Source organism: Amblyomma mixtum, chromosome 6, assembly GCF_055824585.1.
Source record: "Amblyomma mixtum isolate Tamu chromosome 6, ASM5582458v1, whole genome shotgun sequence".
In the NCBI taxonomy this organism is placed as follows: domain Eukaryota; kingdom Metazoa; phylum Arthropoda; class Arachnida; order Ixodida; family Ixodidae; genus Amblyomma; species Amblyomma mixtum.
Window position 1 is genome coordinate 160,471,239 of NC_143017.1, and position 18,050 is coordinate 160,489,288.

The 18,050-nt window shown below is 43.8% G+C and overlaps 1 protein-coding gene across 2 annotated transcripts; it reads left to right on the top strand.

Annotated features, from left to right (window-relative positions):
* The first annotated feature begins 1 nt into the window (after nt 1).
* On the top strand, nt 2–17,775 carry LOC149340989 (FAST kinase domain-containing protein 4). Of its 2 annotated transcripts, none has more exons than XM_089549941.1 (11): nt 2–221; nt 6,713–6,854; nt 9,647–9,940; nt 12,341–12,631; nt 13,026–13,206; nt 14,344–14,622; nt 15,064–15,182; nt 15,594–15,714; nt 16,145–16,217; nt 16,317–16,431; nt 17,629–17,775. In XM_089549941.1, the coding sequence occupies exons 2-11, from the start codon at nt 6,747–6,749 to the stop codon at nt 17,719–17,721; spliced, it is 1,674 nt and encodes a 557-aa protein (XP_089406067.1). In that variant the 5' UTR covers nt 2–221; nt 6,713–6,746; the 3' UTR covers nt 17,722–17,775. The 2 variants fall into 2 exon arrangements, with proteins under 2 accessions (XP_089406067.1, XP_089406066.1); XM_089549940.1 differs by lacking the exon at nt 2–221 and adding an exon at nt 4,990–5,010.
* Nucleotides 17,776–18,050: the final 275 nt, after the last annotated feature.

An 18,050-nucleotide genomic window follows, 5' to 3' on the forward strand; every position in this document is an offset into this window, starting at 1 on the left:
GCGGCAGTGCAACAAATTATTACAATCTATTCCAATATTAGTATTTATTTCGAGCATTAAAACTACTTTTTTGAACGGCTCGATAAAAGTATTCAACTAACATTTATTCTCGAAATTTTCATTAAAGACTTTGTGCCATTTTAATAAGAAGCCACTCACGAATCCAGAGCCGTGACCATCGCGACTGCTTGCACGCGGAATGGCTGTTCACCGTGTTTGAGGTGAGAAAATTTGTCGTGTTTGAATATGTGGGCTTTTTTGGAACAGTGTTATTGAAGTGTGAAATAATACACACGCTTGAAGTCGCTCTTCGTATTGTGTGGTGCATGCTCACAAACACTGGGCAGTTGACGCTCGCCTCTGATTTCATTTCTAAGCACTGTTTCGGTTGTTCACCGCGTAAAAATTGTGCAGTGTCCTTGCCAAAGCCGGTCGTTGTCTTTGCACACTCAAGTATTTTGTGCCACCAGCGTTTATGTAAATGCGCTAGCGGTCGCTGTCCTCTCCCGAGGTTTGAAGGCTGCCAGCGTCGGACATTTCGCAGTGAGCTGCACCGACTCGCCGTACTGAGACGTCCGGCCGGCGTTATGTTGCATACAGTACCCAGTGACTGAGCGCGGATTCGGCAAGTGGACAGTGTACGTCGGGCGGTGGCCGAAGGTGGACTTGCTTCCGTTTTTTCAGATTGGAACAGTGCTTACGAAAGCTCTCTCAATGGAGTCCGGACAGCTGCAAAAGCTTCGCCAGTCACAGCTCAAGGGGCTGCGATCGTGCGATGAGAAGCTGGAACGCTGGGCGCAGTTCGAGAGCGACTACGAGGCCCTCGGCGAGCGGTTGCGCACGCTGCCCGACCGCGTGGGTCACGAAGTGATGGTGCCCCTCAACTCCCTTGCCTTCATGCCAGGCCGCATCGTGCACACCAACGAAGTGCTCGTGCTGCTGGGCGACAACTGGTTCGCCGAGCGGTCGGCCAGTCAGGCGTTGGCCATCGCCCAGCGCCGCGCCGAGCAGTGCCGGCAGATGCAGCGCAGCTTGCAAGCCGAACGTGAGCAGCGCACCAACTGGATGAAGTACACGGACGAGCTGCACCGCGAAAGCGGCCTGGCGGACATTCGGGAGCCGTACGACCCCGCCGAGGAGAGTGCGTGGCGGGAGAAGCACCGCCAAAACGTGCGCGAGTACCACAGGTCTAAGAAGGACGCCGTCGAAGAGCCACAGCCCGACACGGACGTCTGGAAGCTTCTCGACCGTTTGGAGTTGCAAGAAAAGGAAGCCCACGAAGACGCCGCTCCCGACACCTCTCACGAAGAGGTCTCTCGCAAGGTTCGTTGGCAGGATGAGAGCAGTGGCCACATCAGCTTCACCTATTCAACAAGCGACACCTCCACCGCAACTACAGCCGCTTCTAGCTCGGAAGCAATACTGAGTCCGGGTGACATCTTGCGCATGTTTGGTGGATCCGAAGCCAATGTGGCAAAGTCTATATTAAAGAATGCACCGGAGGCAAAGCCTCCAACAAGGCCCAGGGCATCATTATCATCTCCTGCAGTGCCAGAAAAGAGGCAAAGGCCAAAGTTGAAGCCTGATAATGCATTCACAGGAAATGTTGTGGAGCATAATGTTGTTGCACCATCATCGACAACAATTGACTTTGATGTTACTGACGTAGAATTACCAGCACCACTCAACAAACCAACTTCTTTGTTTAAGTCAAGGAGAACAGCGAAACGATAGACTGAGTTCATTTCAGAACACTGGACTTCTTGTAGTGTGTTGCAGAAAACATCAAATGGAATGCCGGTGCTGTTCTGAGCAGCATGCTTTTGTGACATTTGAGCAACCTCTGCTGGAGTTCCATGTTTTTATGACTGATGAAGGTTTGTGTGAACATGTGTGCAAAATTGCTCACATTCAATATATACTGCACTGAACCAAGTGCTACCTGATATGTGGAGGAAGTTAAGCTTGTATATTACTGTTCAAGAATCGAGTGACACGTTCCCCAGAACTTGGAATCATAATTTAGTTGCTAAGTCAACTGCCTGCGGGGCATACATTTTGGCAGCCTTATTTTGTACGGGATTTTCACGATAAATTGATGCAGTTTCATAATTTTGTGTCCTTTTCTTTTTTATTTTTAATGACAGCTTTCTTTGCACTCAGATTATGCAGCAAGTCTAATGACATTGGTGTATATCAACTTCTTGGCGTGACCTTATCAAACTCATGCAATGTTTTATAATTCTGCCTACAAAGAGTCTTCACTTATTTGCTGCACTCTTTCGAATTTTGCGCCCCGCCGCGGTGGCTCAGCGGTTATGGCGCTCGGCTGCTGACCCGAAAGACGCGGATTCGATCCCGGGCCGCGGCGGCTGAATTTCGATGAAGCCGAAATTCTAGAGGCCCGTGTGCTGTGCAATGTCAGTGCACGTTAAGAACCCCTGGTGGTCCAAATGTCCGGAGCCCTTCACTACGGTGTCCCTCATAGCCTGAGTTGCTTTGGGACGTTAAACCCCAATAAACCAATCTTTCGAATTTTGTGAATAAGTGATCATCATTTATAGATAGCATTGCAATGGCAGCAAAGTGCAAGACTGTCTGGTTAAATTGACCAAGGGATTTTTAATGCTGTTGGCTTCATTTTTTTCATAGTGTTTTTAGTGAAGTTGCTAAAGCTCTGTGGTTGCTTATTACAGTTCACTGAATTATTGTGCACTCCCATGAGGTGTTATGGTAGCATAATTAGGCCATTAACCCCATAGTGGACTTCAGCCAGGCTCATCATAAGCAGACTGTCATGTCTGGCTCATGACGAGTTCAGCCTGTGTGTTTTCTGGCACTCGGTCTACGGTTTAAGGCCCGAAGCATTTGTTGGTGTGCTGGCAGGTACTAAATTGCCATTTTGGTATCATTTTTAAAAATGTGTCCGTTAGGGGGTTAAGGCATAAACTTAGACAGTTCGTAATCATGTCACCCACCGCATTGGCCTGGTGGTTTTGGCACTTTACTGCTTGAGCCCAAGTTCACGAGGCTAAAACTAGTCTATAGTGGCTGCATTTTGATTTTAACAGAGTAAAAACGCAAAAGCGCCTGCGTGCTTAGCAACGGGAGTACTCAAAACCCCAAGTGGTCAGTTAATCCGGAGCACTCCAGCATTAGCACCCCACTACAGTATCTCCCGCAACCCGTGTGGAACTTTAGAACAAACTCCACATACAGTACTACGTACCAAACCATGGTCAACAGTTTGTTGCGCGTGACAAAAGTAGTATGGTTCACAGCATAACAAGGCAGGTTAGTAGTCCAGCAGTAATACCATTCATTTTTGTAGTCTAATTCTCTTAATCAGTACTTCCAATTAGACAGCATAAACCAGAATTTGATAGTCACATTTTCAAGTTTTCAGTGTTGAAGTGAACAAAAAGCTCGCTCGTAGAAGCGTTTCCCTAAAAATTAAGAGGAAACTCGATTATAAGGAAGCCTGCATACGCAAGGGGGATGGAAAAAAATAAAATTTTTTTTTTTATAATCAGTTTACTTGTCAAAATGTTTATAGTCTCTATATTTCTTGAAACACTTTCAGAAGTCAGTCATCCTCAAAGTACTTTTCCTTAGACAATACATTTGTCCTACAGCTGACTGCTTTTTCCATTGCCCACAACAGTTCGCTACCAACATGCTCTTGGGACATATCCACACCCAGCTAAGCACCTATCTTCACCAGCACCCACACCTGCACATCCTTCTGGGATGGGTTCCCAGTCACCAGGGGATCAAATTTTGATGGAGGAAAAACTTTAGAGGCCCGTGTAATGTGTAATGTCGGTGCATGTTTAAGAACCCTAGGTTGTCGAAATTTCCGGAGCCCTTCACTACGGTGTGCCTCATAGCCTGAGTTGCTTTGGGACGTAAAACCCCAATAAACCATAAACCAGGGAATAGAAGGGAATGAAGGGTACATGACATACCCTCACTCATGACACGTCTTCAAGCAGCCCTCCTTGGCTGCATGATTACAACCGCAAGGATGAGCGGGCTATGCATCGAAAACGCCAAAAAGAAAGACTGAAATAACTACGATGCACGCGCCTCCTCCTTCCTCCTTCTTTATTTTACCATGAGTCTGGTTTTATTATACAAGCGTAAACAAATTCTCTCCCGTGGGGCCTGTACAACCACCACATACTCAAGTACTCTGGCCACCCCCTGCCATCAGGCATGTGGTGCCTAGTGGCACCTACCCTGACAACGCACACACATATTGGACCTGCCTACACAGTCATCACGCTACCTTCAGCACTGATCCCTACCCACCAGGTACCCAATTCTTAGGGCCTCTGGGCCGCTTCTCCTGCTGCACTCCACCCAATATTGTGGCCACTTTTCGTTGCTGATATCGTTCACGTGATGGGCGATATAGGTTCAAACTCTCGAACTCTCGAGACGGTGACCTGGACCAGCGTCACGAAACTAATGCTTCCTCTTTCTCTCTTGCGAAATGATAGCTTCTAGTGCCTTTGTCATTTTCTCCGTCACGGCCCTATATTGAAAATACCTTCCTTTTGTTTTCAGTGTTGGAAATAAAATCATGGAGCAAGGTCCAGGTAGTAATTGTATGAGGATCTGCTTTTCATGATGAACTTCATGGTCATTCCTGTGTGGGAGGATGCATTGTGTAGCTGAATTGCGTTTACTTATGACCTGTATTGCCCTCCTGCTTGGTCTTCAATGACTGCAGTATGTTTTAAATAAAATAAATAAATAAATAATGAACTAGCCATGTACCTGGACTCCACAGATTGCTTCATTTTCTCTTAACTTTTTGATGCAACTGTTGTAGGTTGTTAAGAATGCTGATTAACTGTCTGGATATGGAACAAATGTTAAGTGGACAGGCTGTTCCATGTTGAAAAACATGATCGTCATTGTGATGTTTTTTTGTGTTTGTTCCGCTTGTTGCACGATGGCCATGTTATATTTGTTTTAAATGGACACCGAGGACAAATGGAGGTTGGCCCATATTGGCTAAAAATTTAGCATTCTAATGACACAGACACCACTTTAATTGAAAAAGGGATTTTATTAGTTAGAAAAACAAAAATAAGCAAAATAAAAATAATGTGCAGTTATCGCTACCATCAAACTGTTTCCTAAGCAAACTGTGGTGACTCGCTGACAGTTTTTTAGGCATGGATCCCCTAGGCCAGGCTACATCATCATCCACTTCCTGTTGGTAATCATGAAGTCTCTCTGCTCTTGATGTCACAAGTTTGAATCGGATGGTGGGAAAAAAAAATTTCCGATTTCTATATCAAATTTACCCATCAGTAAATGCACATTATACTGCTGAACAAGCAACAACATAGTTAAAAGAGCTGTACAATTGATTTTTACTTGGAAAAAATTTAATGCAGTGCTCATAGTTACGTAGGAACTGAAAACGGTATTTGTTAACCCTTAGCTGGCTAAAAGCTTCCTCCTGAGAAGTTTCTTTAAGCAACGTGACAGATTCTGTGACTGTTTTCAGAACCTGATGCATGCAAACCTGATATAAAATGGACAGAACCAGATAAACAAGACAAAACAGAACCTCATGCATACATCTTTTAAGTTTGCCACCATCTGCCCTGTGACTCATTGTTTGATGTTTGCCCACTGGGTGTAAATGCATAGGTTCAGTCCCATTTTTGGCAGTTGCATATTAATGCAGGCTGTATATGAGATGCCCGTGTACCAAGATTGCAGTGCATGGTGAATTCCAAGCGGTCAAAATCAGTTCATAGCTCTCCACTGAAGCATGCCTCATTGGTTGGGCACACAGAGTTTATTCACCATGTTAGAATTGGGAAATTAATAAATTAAGAGTTCAGAAATCTGTCATCACAGAACTGATGAAAATGATGGCAGGTGCATGAGAAAAATAATGCGCTGACCTATTGATTCAGTGAAGCCAATGGCCAACTGAAGGAGGGTATAGTGTATTAAATTTGCCTGGCAGCAAATGTCAGTGGTGCAGCCTTCTCTGTGAAGAGAATTACTGTAATTTTTGGGTCCCTCCCGACATGCTCTGGATCATAAATGCTTTCTTCAAAACCTGTTTGGATCGCAGCTCATGTTAAAATAATGTATGTCTTAATACAGTTGCCTTCTGCCATAAATTTTTTGCTGGAAAGGGCTGAATACTTCGGTTGAGTTTTTAGTGAGATAATATCTGGAGCATTTTATGTTGTTTTATTTTCTTGCTTTGTTGCGGAACTCTCATCGTTTGAAAACAGGAAGAGGTCCTTTAGTTCAAACTGCAATGGGGACTCTTGTAAAATATTCAAACAGATTTAAACAATTATAGCTGCACACAGAAAACAGATGCTCAGATTATTGATTTGTAATATTAAGTAAAGGGATTTCAGTATTAATTTGAGTAGGTGTGAGGGTCAGAACATATGGGTGTATGACAGACTACCAGTGCATTTTGCATACAGGTGATGTAGTTGTTGTATTTATGCAGAGGCATGTGTTCGTAAAATTTTCAAATTAACTTTATAACACTGTGTTCAGCAATACAAAAATATATAGATGTGATACCATGCGCAGAAAAAAATAAACATGAATGACCTAAGCTATGAATGACTTAGGCTCTGGAAATGTTATTTTGGCTGTAAACTATAATATGCTTGTAATAAAGGTCGATTATGTTGTCTTTGTCTTGTAACAGGCAAACAAAGGAGCCCTACTGGAGCGCAGAAGCCATGCTTCCAGCATCTGTGGCGGCCTTGAGATCCTCTTGGGTGGTGGCCGCACGGCGTAACCTCGCAGTCGTGCGGCACAGTGCCACACTGGGCACCCAGCATGTTCAGGTTGTATTGCATTGAAATTCTGCTTGATAGAGAGGAGAAAAGTGTACACTTTCATATTTTGTTGAAAGGCAAAAGGTCTTCGTGAAGTGATTAGTACATTGGGTTAATTTCATGCTTTTCATCTTCATGCAGAGTGCTAGTGAATTCATACAAACTATTATTTTATGAAAGTTGGGAAGTTTGTATTCTTTGAACTGTGGGCGGCTTGTTGCGAGTGCTAATAGCCAGTTTTCTTGATCTAGTAGGCAGTGATTCTCATTCATGGATACTTGCAAGACTTCTTCAGCACAATTAAAATGGATGAGGAGATCAGGTGGACTGTAATGATTCAAGAATAGGTTATACATCCACCTTTAGTTAATAATGAGGGTGGTTTTATGGATTTACACGAAAATAGAGCCCAAGGAACTTTTCACAAGTCCTTTTTGCCTGTTTGTGGTTGAGTAGTTCTGCTGCATTTGCAACAGTGAACATTTAAACCGTAGCTCCTAAAATGTGCTTTCTTGGATTGGATGGCTCAGGTCATATACTTGAATAAGCAAAATTCGGACCATATTTCCTTCTTTCTTTTTGCATTTTTTAATGAGTGGAGCTTCAAGGAAAGTCTCCTGTAGCCTTGATGGGTCTGTAGGCTCCCACTTGCAGTAATGTTATGTCATCATAACTCTTTGTTGTGTACTAAAATATTTCTTGAAAAGTGACTTATTAGGCCAACTAGTGGGGAAAATCGGTTTATAAATATCTTGTCTTTTCAGTTTTTTTTGCAGGTTACAGGACGTTTTATGCAAAGTGGGGCTCAGAGTGATATCCGGGGGCACTTGTACGCCTTTCTGTCCATTTCCTTTAAGGTGTTAACCGTTACGTGGAACATTGAAGTGAACACTAGGAGTGCTTTATCGTTTCACTTGAATAGCTGATGGAAGTGAAAGCACTAGGGTAGCATGCATGAATAATCAGCATTGAATGCAGTGCGCATGCATGAAAGAAGTGTACAATAGTGCATGGGATACAAAAGCCAGACAAGCACATTAGAAATGCAAGCACGGTAAGGGTGCGAAGGGGCTGCATCCATGTCTGTGAGGTAGGTTGTTCACTCCAGGATAAATGGCATGGAATGCCTGGATGCCCATGATGCTGAAGACACTGCAGCAGTGCAAGGTTGGCCTGCCTAAGGGGCAACTGCTACCAAGCTATCTGGGGTTAGACCATGGCCATTCAATTGTTAAAGGTTGCTGAGAAGGTGAATGACCAGTGAGAGGCTGACCAAGAAAGACTGGCAGAGGCAGGGGGGGAAAGCTAGCTTGTGGCAAAGCATCATCACTCATCTTTTGGGATTGGTGCATTACCAGCAGGTGGTGGGCAGCATCAGTGGTTGTTCATAACTAGAGCTCACAGATGGCGCTACAGGGGCCTCTGCTTTTCTCTGCGCATGCTGCTTCTCACATTAATTTTGACTATGTTGCCTTGGTTTTGGTTTTGACCGGACATATCCAGGATATTTGCAAGGCATGCTCGACACTGCACATCGAGTTCTTTCTTGAGAGCTTAAGGGGGGGGGTTTGCGGCTTTCAAATCAAGGAAATCTCGGAAAAAAGTGAATTTTAGTAAACATCAGATTTCTTATATATAAGGTTTCTAATTATACCCCAAAATTTTTGCTCCGAAATTAGTGAAGAAGTGACTTTCAAAAATGTTTTTGTGTCTGTGGGTAGCAACAAACTGGCTGAGGTCTCCGTGAAAAAAATGCCAGTTTTCTCAAAAGTGTTTTTTACTTGACTGCCCTGCTTGCAGAAACCATAGTATGGCAATGGCTTCATGAATTTTCTCGCAATTTATTGCACTGTGTTCCTTTATAAATTATTTATGCTGTGATGATCCTATATTTCTAAACAACTTTCTAATTTTTTCGTTCTGTCACTAATTTGACATAGCGGTAATGAGTGCTTTATGCAAGCATGGATATATTGTTCTGTGCAGAAAACACTCAGGTTGATAAATTTTGGAGAATGTCACTGCATGAACCGCTCTTTTGGCTAGAATTTGTGGGCGATTCCTCTGCGCGGGGGGCGCACAGACAGTGACTCGAGGCAGGTCTTTGTACAAAAGGTTTATTCTCACATGGCAGAGGGTCGGGCGTCGTTGGGCAGCGGGGGTCAGGTGTCGGGAGAGCGGGTCCAAAAGAGAGAGAGCCAGCCTTCGCGGTCGCGCCTTAAGAAGGCTTCCTCCTAGCCTCGCTCCCCTCGCCCCACCACTCGGGAAGGGGGAAGAAGGGGTCAAGGCTACCCGCGGTGAGCGGCGCGGGATTTGAGCCGCCCGCGAGCAGACCCTACAAATTTAAGAAGAATTCTAGGCTCCTACCATGTTTTATTGTTATGCCAGACTTTCTACTAGTTTGGTATACCAGTGATGCACGTAAAAATTTATTCCAAAACTGCTGAAGATTAAAATTAATTTGTATTTTTTCATCTAGTGCACTTCCCAATAAGCGTGCCAGACTTCATCGCCCTATGCCAGAAATAAAAAATTTCATCGCCTAACCCGCATCCCCCCTTAATAAGCAGTTTCATCATGTGCGTAGTATTACTCGCCACATCAAGGACAGTCTGGAGCCTGCCGTTGCTGATTTTTGTTGTGGCTTGCACCTTTTTTACATTATCGCCAAGAATTTTGAAGGTAATTTTTTATTGTGCTGCTTTTTATTGCTTATTGGTTATTATTGATAAATGTTTGTATGCCTATGGTAATGAACTAAAAAAAAAAATGACTTCATAAAAACCATGCACTGGATGCAGGCTGCTGCTGAGAACAAAGGAGATGTGCCGTTCCCCGTGGGAGCGACGGTGCCCGAGCCATCTCCAGGGTTGAAAGGAGAAGTGGACATTGAGACAGTTTGCGACAGAGTTTTGAAAGGCACAGAAATGGGAATTTCAAACCAAGCCGTGGTCATGGCGATGCGCAAGCTTTTGGATTCGTCCCAGCGGGACCCGCGCTTAATGGAGTGCTTTGCACACAGCATCCTCTGGCGGTCTCGACGCATGGAGCTCACCAACCTCTGCGCTCTGCTTGCTCTGCATGTGAAACATCAGGTAAATTGGAGTGGGAAAGAAGAGACAGTAAGCGCCTTTTTAATGAAGCATGCAGGGATGGTTGATACGGATCATCATGTGTGCCCAGGGGCATGCAACATGGGCAAGCCTTCAGCATGGAGAGAGCAGCAGGGGATTTAAGATGGGACTGGTAGTTACTTTTCTAAATGCAGAGAAAAGATGACAATGAAGAAAGTGCCTGAAAGGAGTAAAGGCACCAAATTCTTGATTGTGTGTTTTCCTTGTAATGATGCTTAAGACCTAAGTATTCTTCTATAAATGTTAAATAAATTATAACCCAATTTCTTCTCTTACCTGTTTCGGCATAGCTGAGCGATGGCTATGATGCCAAAGGTCAGTATAGGCCACCTGAGGCATGAAAAAAACTGATATTATGTTCAGAAAGGTAACAGATTGGACTAGATGGTGCATATAATGCCATTTTCAGAAGTGCTGCTGTCAACTCAGACACAAGAGAGACCGACAAAGATGAGCGCTTGTTCTTGTATGCCTCTCTCTGTGTTCATGTTTACTCCAGCGCTTCCGAAAATGTAATATAATTGCTGCTTCATCATTTTAAATCACTACAGTGCTAAAGCCAGCCTGGCTCTAGAGCCGGAATCACAATGAGTAAAGAAGCAGTTTCCTTCATGCCTCATGTGACCTATACTGATCTTTGATGTCACAGCCATCGCTCAGCTGTTGAAAACAAAGCCAAAAGAGATGAGAGAAGAAATCTGATTTCAAATTATTTAATGCTCATAGGCGAAAACTGCGCGGTGATCCATGTAAACTAATCTCTTGTGGTAACCAAACATGGCCATTGTGGACTTTGCAGCATTGTCGGTAATCTGCAGCTTTCCAGAATGTTGAAGCTTCTATTTGAGACCTCATGAATAACCAGGATTTTGCTTCAGTGGGTGGGCCTGTTGTTGTCAGGCAACCAGTTTCTGCAAACCTTGATGTTTTAAATTACTCCGTCATTACAAACTGTTTCTTGAGTTATAATAGTACCTGTAGTGAAAAGAGTGAAACAAAGTGCATGGTTATCGACATCTAAAATAGCAGCTGCTTCCAATAGTTTGAACTTGTGAGACATGACTCGTGTATACCTCTTGAAAACCATCAATTTGTACCATTGATACCATACTCACAGGAGTTTCTAGCTGATGATATGGTAGGGGCCCATAGCTAGCATGTATTCTTTTGATAAAGATCCTTATTGTTGTGTTTTTCGTCTGAAGCTGTAACAGTTGATGCTGGCATATTACAATGCTTGAAAAAAATTTGCTGGATGATGCTATTCGTAAAGGGGTGCGACAACAATGGCCAGATGGGCATGACCTCTCTGAAGTCAAAAATACTAAAGGGAGACTGGGGTTTTCGGGGCCAAAAAAAAAAAAATCTTGAATTTTTTTTTTTAATTAGCATTTTTAAAATCTTCAGCCCTTATTCTGCCTATCTATGAAGTTTTTCGTGCATTGGATCAGATATTATCTTTGATTCCAATTTGTAATTCTAATTTATGTCTCATCTCTGCTCGTATTTCCTCATTTTCTCAAAGCACAAATTCTTGTCTGTTTGCAGGTTTACAAAACAGATATCTCAGCATCTAGTGCAGATACAGCAATAATTTTTCTTGCAGCCTGCTGCTGCAAGCATTGTTAGGAGCAGATTTCTTAATTTGTGCTTACAAATTTTTTGTGCACTCTTTTGTGTTAACTGTTTGTTAAGCAGTCCTATCAACACTGAACTTCAATGCTCTGTAAAATAATTAATATTGGCTTAATCTGAATATTACATCCAACAGTGCATTCCTAGCACTTTATGGTACCTAGCCACTTGTTAATAATAGTTTTCTGATTCGTGCTTTTTTTCTTTTGTCTTTGCAAAGAAAGTAATGTAAATGTGTAATATCTTGAGGAATAGTTGACATGGTGAGGAAGTGATTACATATTTGAAACGAGTACAAGAAACTGAATTGACTGTACATTTTCGTTACATTTGGCCTAGCAATAACAAAAGTAGCTCCAAGCGGTGGCCTTGTGGTAGTAGAGCATCCGCCTTAAATCTGGGAGGTGCTGTGTTTGATCCCCAGTGCCACCTGGTACACACTGGTTTATTAAGTACAAGATTTTTTGGTGCTGGGCTTTTCTGGAGTGAAATGCTTGGGAAAAGGCTCGTGGACATTGCTTTGACGGCTCAGTGGTTCATTCCACTATCAATCCGCCTCGTTTCAAAGCCCACTCTGAAACTGCTGTCTGCAACCACCAAGTTATGGGGAAGTTGTAGACTGTAGGGCCCATCATTGCACCTGTTTAGGCATTTCTCAGTGTTTGCTTGTTGTCTTCTGAAGCCGTTATCACCACAGTAGTGTGATTCTCCTGCCTGCTGGTGCAGAAGGGGAGTGAGCTGGAGCGGCGAGTGGTCGAGCAGCTGCGAGCAGCCATACGAGACCGGCTTGGAGAGGCCAGCTCCATGTCAGACCTGATATGGCTTCTGGAGACAGCCGAACACATGGGCACTGGCGACCGAAGGTTTGTGCTCGAGGTCCAGGATCGAGCACTGCAGCTGGTGGGGTCCCTGGCGCACTCGGATATGCGCCTGCTATTGCGAACCCTGGCTCGGCTCAAGTTGCGGCCAACACCTTTGCTCCAGGCTGCTGCCTTCTACCTCTCCAAGGGGCTCGGGGTGAGGGCCCGTTCTCTCTCTTACATATCCCTTCTTTGGTGTAACGCACCGAAGACAACGTTTCTTAAAGGTCCACAAATCATAGGTGGATCAGCTGCTTTGAGAATTATGGATGGGAACTACTTTTCATAATTCTTGCATATATTGTCTAAGTAGATCCGTGCATGATTAATTCGTTATTTATATAGATAGGTTCAGCCATGATTCTCGTCCTCTGTCCGTGAAAATTATACATTATGGACATCTTGCATTTAATGCTTTGCTCAGAGGAAGTTCCTTAGCTTCAAATGTGCCTCCCTTCAAACGACAGACTTCCGTCTTGTAACTTGCGCCTTTATTCTCTAGAATGTGCTATTAGAAGTAGGTTCCTGTTGATCTCTTGTCTTCCCTGCAGGATGTCTCCCTGAAAGAAATCGTCAGCCTTCTGCATGCGCTGCATTCGCTAAGCTTTCCCGAGCCATCTGTGCTGCAGCAGCTGTCCAGAGCCTTTGTGGAGCAGCTCGCTGATGACACCAAGGCTTCCCTGGTGGCAGCATGCCTCACCGGTGTGGGGCAGTTGTCATGGAGGCACCCCGGTGAGCTGCCAACCATCCCCTTGCCTTTCAAATGACTGACCTGACTAATGTTTTTGTTGTTTGTGTCTTTTGTTCATAAAGACAGCTAAAAACAATCTTTGCTCTAAAAATGTCATCTTTTCTTGATATGGCTTGGAAACTGATAGGTGTCAGTCTTGAATCATATTTCATAAACACCCTTGCCATGATTGGTTTCCATAGGAATTGCTTCCCAACAATATATACTGGTCTGTTGCAAAAGCTTCCAGGCCAATGCAGGTGTGATTACAGTGAATGTGAGACTGTATGGTGACCGAGTGATCGTTACTGCTTGCTAATTTTGCAATTAAGGATACAAAGAAGGCGTTTCGTTATCGCTTTTAAGCTTGCATGAACAAATTGACGAAGATTCTTTGCCGTGGAATGCATGCACTCCTGCTTTTATTAATGATTTGTTGACCTGCGAACTTTTTGTGAGGGGTGTCGCTTGTCACTCTGTGGGAATTAAGAGATCAGAAAGGGTCTCTGGTACAGTTAAAGTCTAGAGACAGCTTCTTTCCTTGACTTTCCTTTTTTTTTATTAAGTGAAGGAAGGACACAGGATTTAGGACACTGTGGCCTTGTTTGCCTGGAAGCCCTGATTGTGTGCATACAAAGTTTTGCCTTCTTCATGCTATTCGGAAGCAATATTGATGTGAGGCTAGTGTTTTTAAAGCGAAGTGTATTGTAGCTCTCTATGCCTTCAATCATTTGAGGCTTTACTGCACTATATCATGCAATTATGCACTGTAAAACCCCATTACAGAAATGGTTTACATTGTCTACTTTGAACAATTTCAGCTTCAAAGGAACCAAAAATGACTTAAATATGCGAAGGTTGGGTTAGGGGAGCTACTTTAATATCCATTGACCTCTAAGGGATCCCCAATATACACCCAGGTGACTAATCATCAGTTGGAGTAAATCAGAGGTTCAAATTGAGTTGAAATAACAGTAGTTTACTGTAAAGAAGTAATGAATATAATGAAGAAACTAATTCCTAATCAAATATAATGTAAAGTTATTTCCTCAGATCCTACAAGACTTATGTTTTGACAAAAGCAATGTCTGTGCTCCTTCAGCTTTCTTGCAATAATGTATAAGGTCTGGTTTTTGTAGAGCTGCTGGAATCGTGCTCCAACTGGATGGTGACTCATCGTGAGGCTTGCCGTCCTGCCGACTTCACTGCCTGCCTGCTGGCACTTGCGCGACTGCAGTACATGCCCGAGTGTCAGGAGCAGCTCTTTCCCGTCCTACTGGAGGAGCTGTGTGAAGACCGCTTTGCCGCAATGCCAGCCATCTGGCTTGACATTGTCTGGTCGCTGGCTCTGCTCAGCCGAGTTCAGCCGAGCCACCTTGACTCGGTTCTTCAGCGTCACTTTTACACTCCTCTCTTGGGTAAGGTGCTGCTGCAACTTTTCTAGGCAGCCATGGGCTGCTTATGTCAGCACAGTCTTGAGTTGCATTCCGACAAGCTATATTGTGTGTGTAGGCTTAACAAATGAAATACGGCGCAATTAAACTAGTACAAGAAAGAAAGAGGCACTCACAAAACAGGACAGACACAGGTTACTGACCCTTTACTGCTCTGCAAACCTGTACAGTATGTGCAACAGCACTCAACCATATGATAATCCACCAGTTAGTTTGACTAAGGGCAAAGGATCAGTTGCTCTTGGAGAAATAAAATCAAAATAGCTTGCCTGGCAGCACTTGAAAAGACCTTCTCTCTCTCCACCCATGAAAACGTGCCCAATCTTCTGTCACATGCATATGATGAGCGTTGTGCATTGCATGGCTTTTTCATTGTTTCTCTTCTCCCTTTTCTTTGGCCGCCAGAGGACACGTCACTCGCTTCGCCTGCACGACAGAAGTTGCTGAACTTAATTGCAGTGAATGATCTGGAATTTCCTGACGGGCCCCCTTTTCCAAAAGAAGAGGTTGACTCCATTATTGAGGTAAGGAATTAGTGTATGCAAGCATGACTGTCATGATAAGCCATAGTGCGACGACTCCTCTTAATTGCCAAGCCCAGTGATGCCATTACACCCTGAATATCTGTATGTTAACTTGAAATGTGTACCAGATATACATTGATTAAATCTCTTGCTTTATGCCATGCATAAATTGTTTCACTTTCTCCTGCCTGATTGCTGCTAACTTGGCTTGAAAGCTGGCTAAGAGACGAGTCCTGTTGCGAGAAGACTGTGGCAGAGTATTTTTACTGCCAAATAGCATTGTCTTCTTGTGGTATTGTTGCGGACATGTGTGCGTGCAGTGTTGATTTTCTGTGCACAGAATTGGATCAGAGCACTGGTTTAGGATGCGTGTGATTTTGTGTGCTTTTTCCTTCCTTTTTTGCATGGCAGCACCACAGAGTGCCAGAGGCAGGGGTACTTCAGCGGTCTGTGAGGGAAGCACTGACTCAGCTGGCCCCACTTGGGAGGTACCTGTCATCCACCCCCAGCTTGCCATATGGCCTCACTGCAGGTAAGTCCAAGAAGGCGCATTATAATCATTGATCTATTCCTGTATTTCTTTGCATACTTGGCCCAGCTATTTTCGAGGTCTACTGCTACATATCTCTGGAATTTGCCACTGAGGTCACGGTCTGGAGCAATAATTCACAGCAGTGGCTGTCTGAGAGACTTTCTGTGGGGGGAAACAATGTTGCTACCAGTGTCTTAGTTGGCCTAGTAGTATGTCGTAACCAAAAACTCCGTGTTTGCTGCCTGCCCAGATTGAACGTTGGCCAAGTGGGCTTGAACCAAAAGGGCAGGAGCTGGATGCTCTGTCAAGGACATGTCATCCGTGATTATGGTCCATGATTATTGTTCACCTTTGCACAGCGTGCGTGTTTTGTGTTTGCATTTGGACTTAGTGCCTATCTTTAGTGCCCTCTGCCATCTTTTTTCACCAGACGGAGAACTGATTGTTGACAAAAATGCACAGCCAGTTCTGCTCGAGTCAAAGCCTCAGGCCGATCACCACAGGTTGGTTTGCCTTTGCAGTGCTAGAAACTCTCCTTTAAAGCTGCATAATCTCAGAAGCATAACTGCATAACACCCTGTTTTCTCGCTGTTTCCTTGTAGGATCGCACTGGTCGTACTGGATTACAAAGATTTGACATTACAGAGCCAAGTTCCGATGGGCAGCAACGCCCTCCGAATTCGGCTGCTGAAACGTCTTGGCTACAAGGTGCTTCAGGTGAGTGCGTGTGTGTGTGTGTATCTGTGCTGCAGTTCAAATGTTGTGTGCAACGTGTATGGGAGACAAAGCCAGGTCACACAGCCCCTGATGATATGCACATGTGACCTCTGTTGAGTTCTGCTCTGCAGAGACAGCTGTGCCCTATTTGAAATTGAAACAACTGATGGCTCACAACATTATCCCTAACCTGAAATTTTGGCGAATTGTGGTGTGATTGGATTTTCGTTTACGAGGTATTACCAGTTGCTGGAACGGAAGAAACAAAAACTTGCCTAACAATATTTGTCATGCGCATCGAGACAGCAACTTGCTCACGACCCGCACCCTTACCGTGTACATTCTAAGCTTGTTTGTTTTAAGAATTCATACTTTCTGGTATCCGCTGGTATCAAGGTCAGTTATGAATGCATAGCTGTCTTCTGATTTTTTGCTGAAGAGAAAAACCAGTATAAATAGAAAACACTTTACATCATTGTGTCCAAGATGTCATTAAATAATTTCTCGTGTTTATATTTTTGGAGCTCAATTTGGAGCATTTTTTGTCACTGCCAAAAAACGAATGCCATTTTTTTCCATGATTACATGCCCAGTCTTAATTTGAGGAAGCAAAAAGTTGCAGCCACTTGGTATGACAAGTGATCATTGCTAGCTGATTCTCAAAATAAATAACACATTGATGATGCCACAGATCGCTGCCACATAACTGCCACCAAATAAACAAAAATAGCCACTGTAGCCTTAGAATGACTGGTAGCATTCATGGCTGGAGGGAAGTGTACTTTGCATCATAGTCTGGGTTAGTTCTTCTGGTTCAGATTCTATTGCCCAAGCTTTCCTTCGCCGGACGACCTTCAGTTATATTCGCCAGGAGAGAGTGGCTGTAAGGTGACAGCACCCATTCGTACCTGTGTATGGTTGTGTAGTTTTTTCTGAGGATTAGAGCGTGCCAGCAGAATGATGCCAATTGTGACAACATGAAACTGGGCTGATACAGCTAGCTCAGAAATATTGAACTGCTAACATTCGCGTGCTCTCAAGGGAACACTTTGTACACTATTTTGTCTCTCTTAAAGGCATTAGAAGCATGCCACCGCTGCTATGAAACAAAACCTCTTGTCTGTGAACACTTATGTCCTACAGAAGTTTGCTAGTGTAAGTACACTTGTTGACAAAAACGTGTTGGTGTATTTCCAGGTTCCCTACACAGAATACGACGACAAGAAACCAGTGCTCCAGAGAGTCAAGTACCTACATGAAAAGTTGCTCCAATGTGTTGCTAGCTCTTAAATATGCTGTACATAAAAGACTGTAGTTCTTTAAATAAATTGTAAGATTAAATAATCCTTTGCATCTCCTTCAAAAATTGATAAGAACACAATGTTCTTATCAATTAAAGGAGTAGAGATTAAAGGATTAAAGGAGTAGAGACATGAAATTTTTGGATTAATGTTTTTTTCTTTGGAATGGTGCATACAGCAATCGTATACATCAGTCACAACAAGGAATTCTCATTCACCAGCTGAATAATTTTTGAAGCGAAAAGCTTCACTACGCTAGTCAACACCGCACTTCGCGTGAGCCGGCGTATGTCGGAGCACGAGTGACGTCACGCACGG

Bases quoted from the DNA above. Each gene is read 5' to 3' on its own strand.
- LOC149340989 (XM_089549941.1), top strand. From the start codon at position 6,747: ATGCTTCCAGCATCTGTGGCGGCCTTGAGATCCTCTTGGGTGGTGGCC. The intron at 6,855-9,646 runs GTTGTATTGCAT...CACTGGATGCAG, and splicing joins TGGGCACCCAGCATGTTCAG to GCTGCTGCTGAGAACAAAGG. The intron at 16,218-16,316 runs GTTGGTTTGCCT...GTTTCCTTGTAG, and splicing joins CCTCAGGCCGATCACCACAG to GATCGCACTGGTCGTACTGG.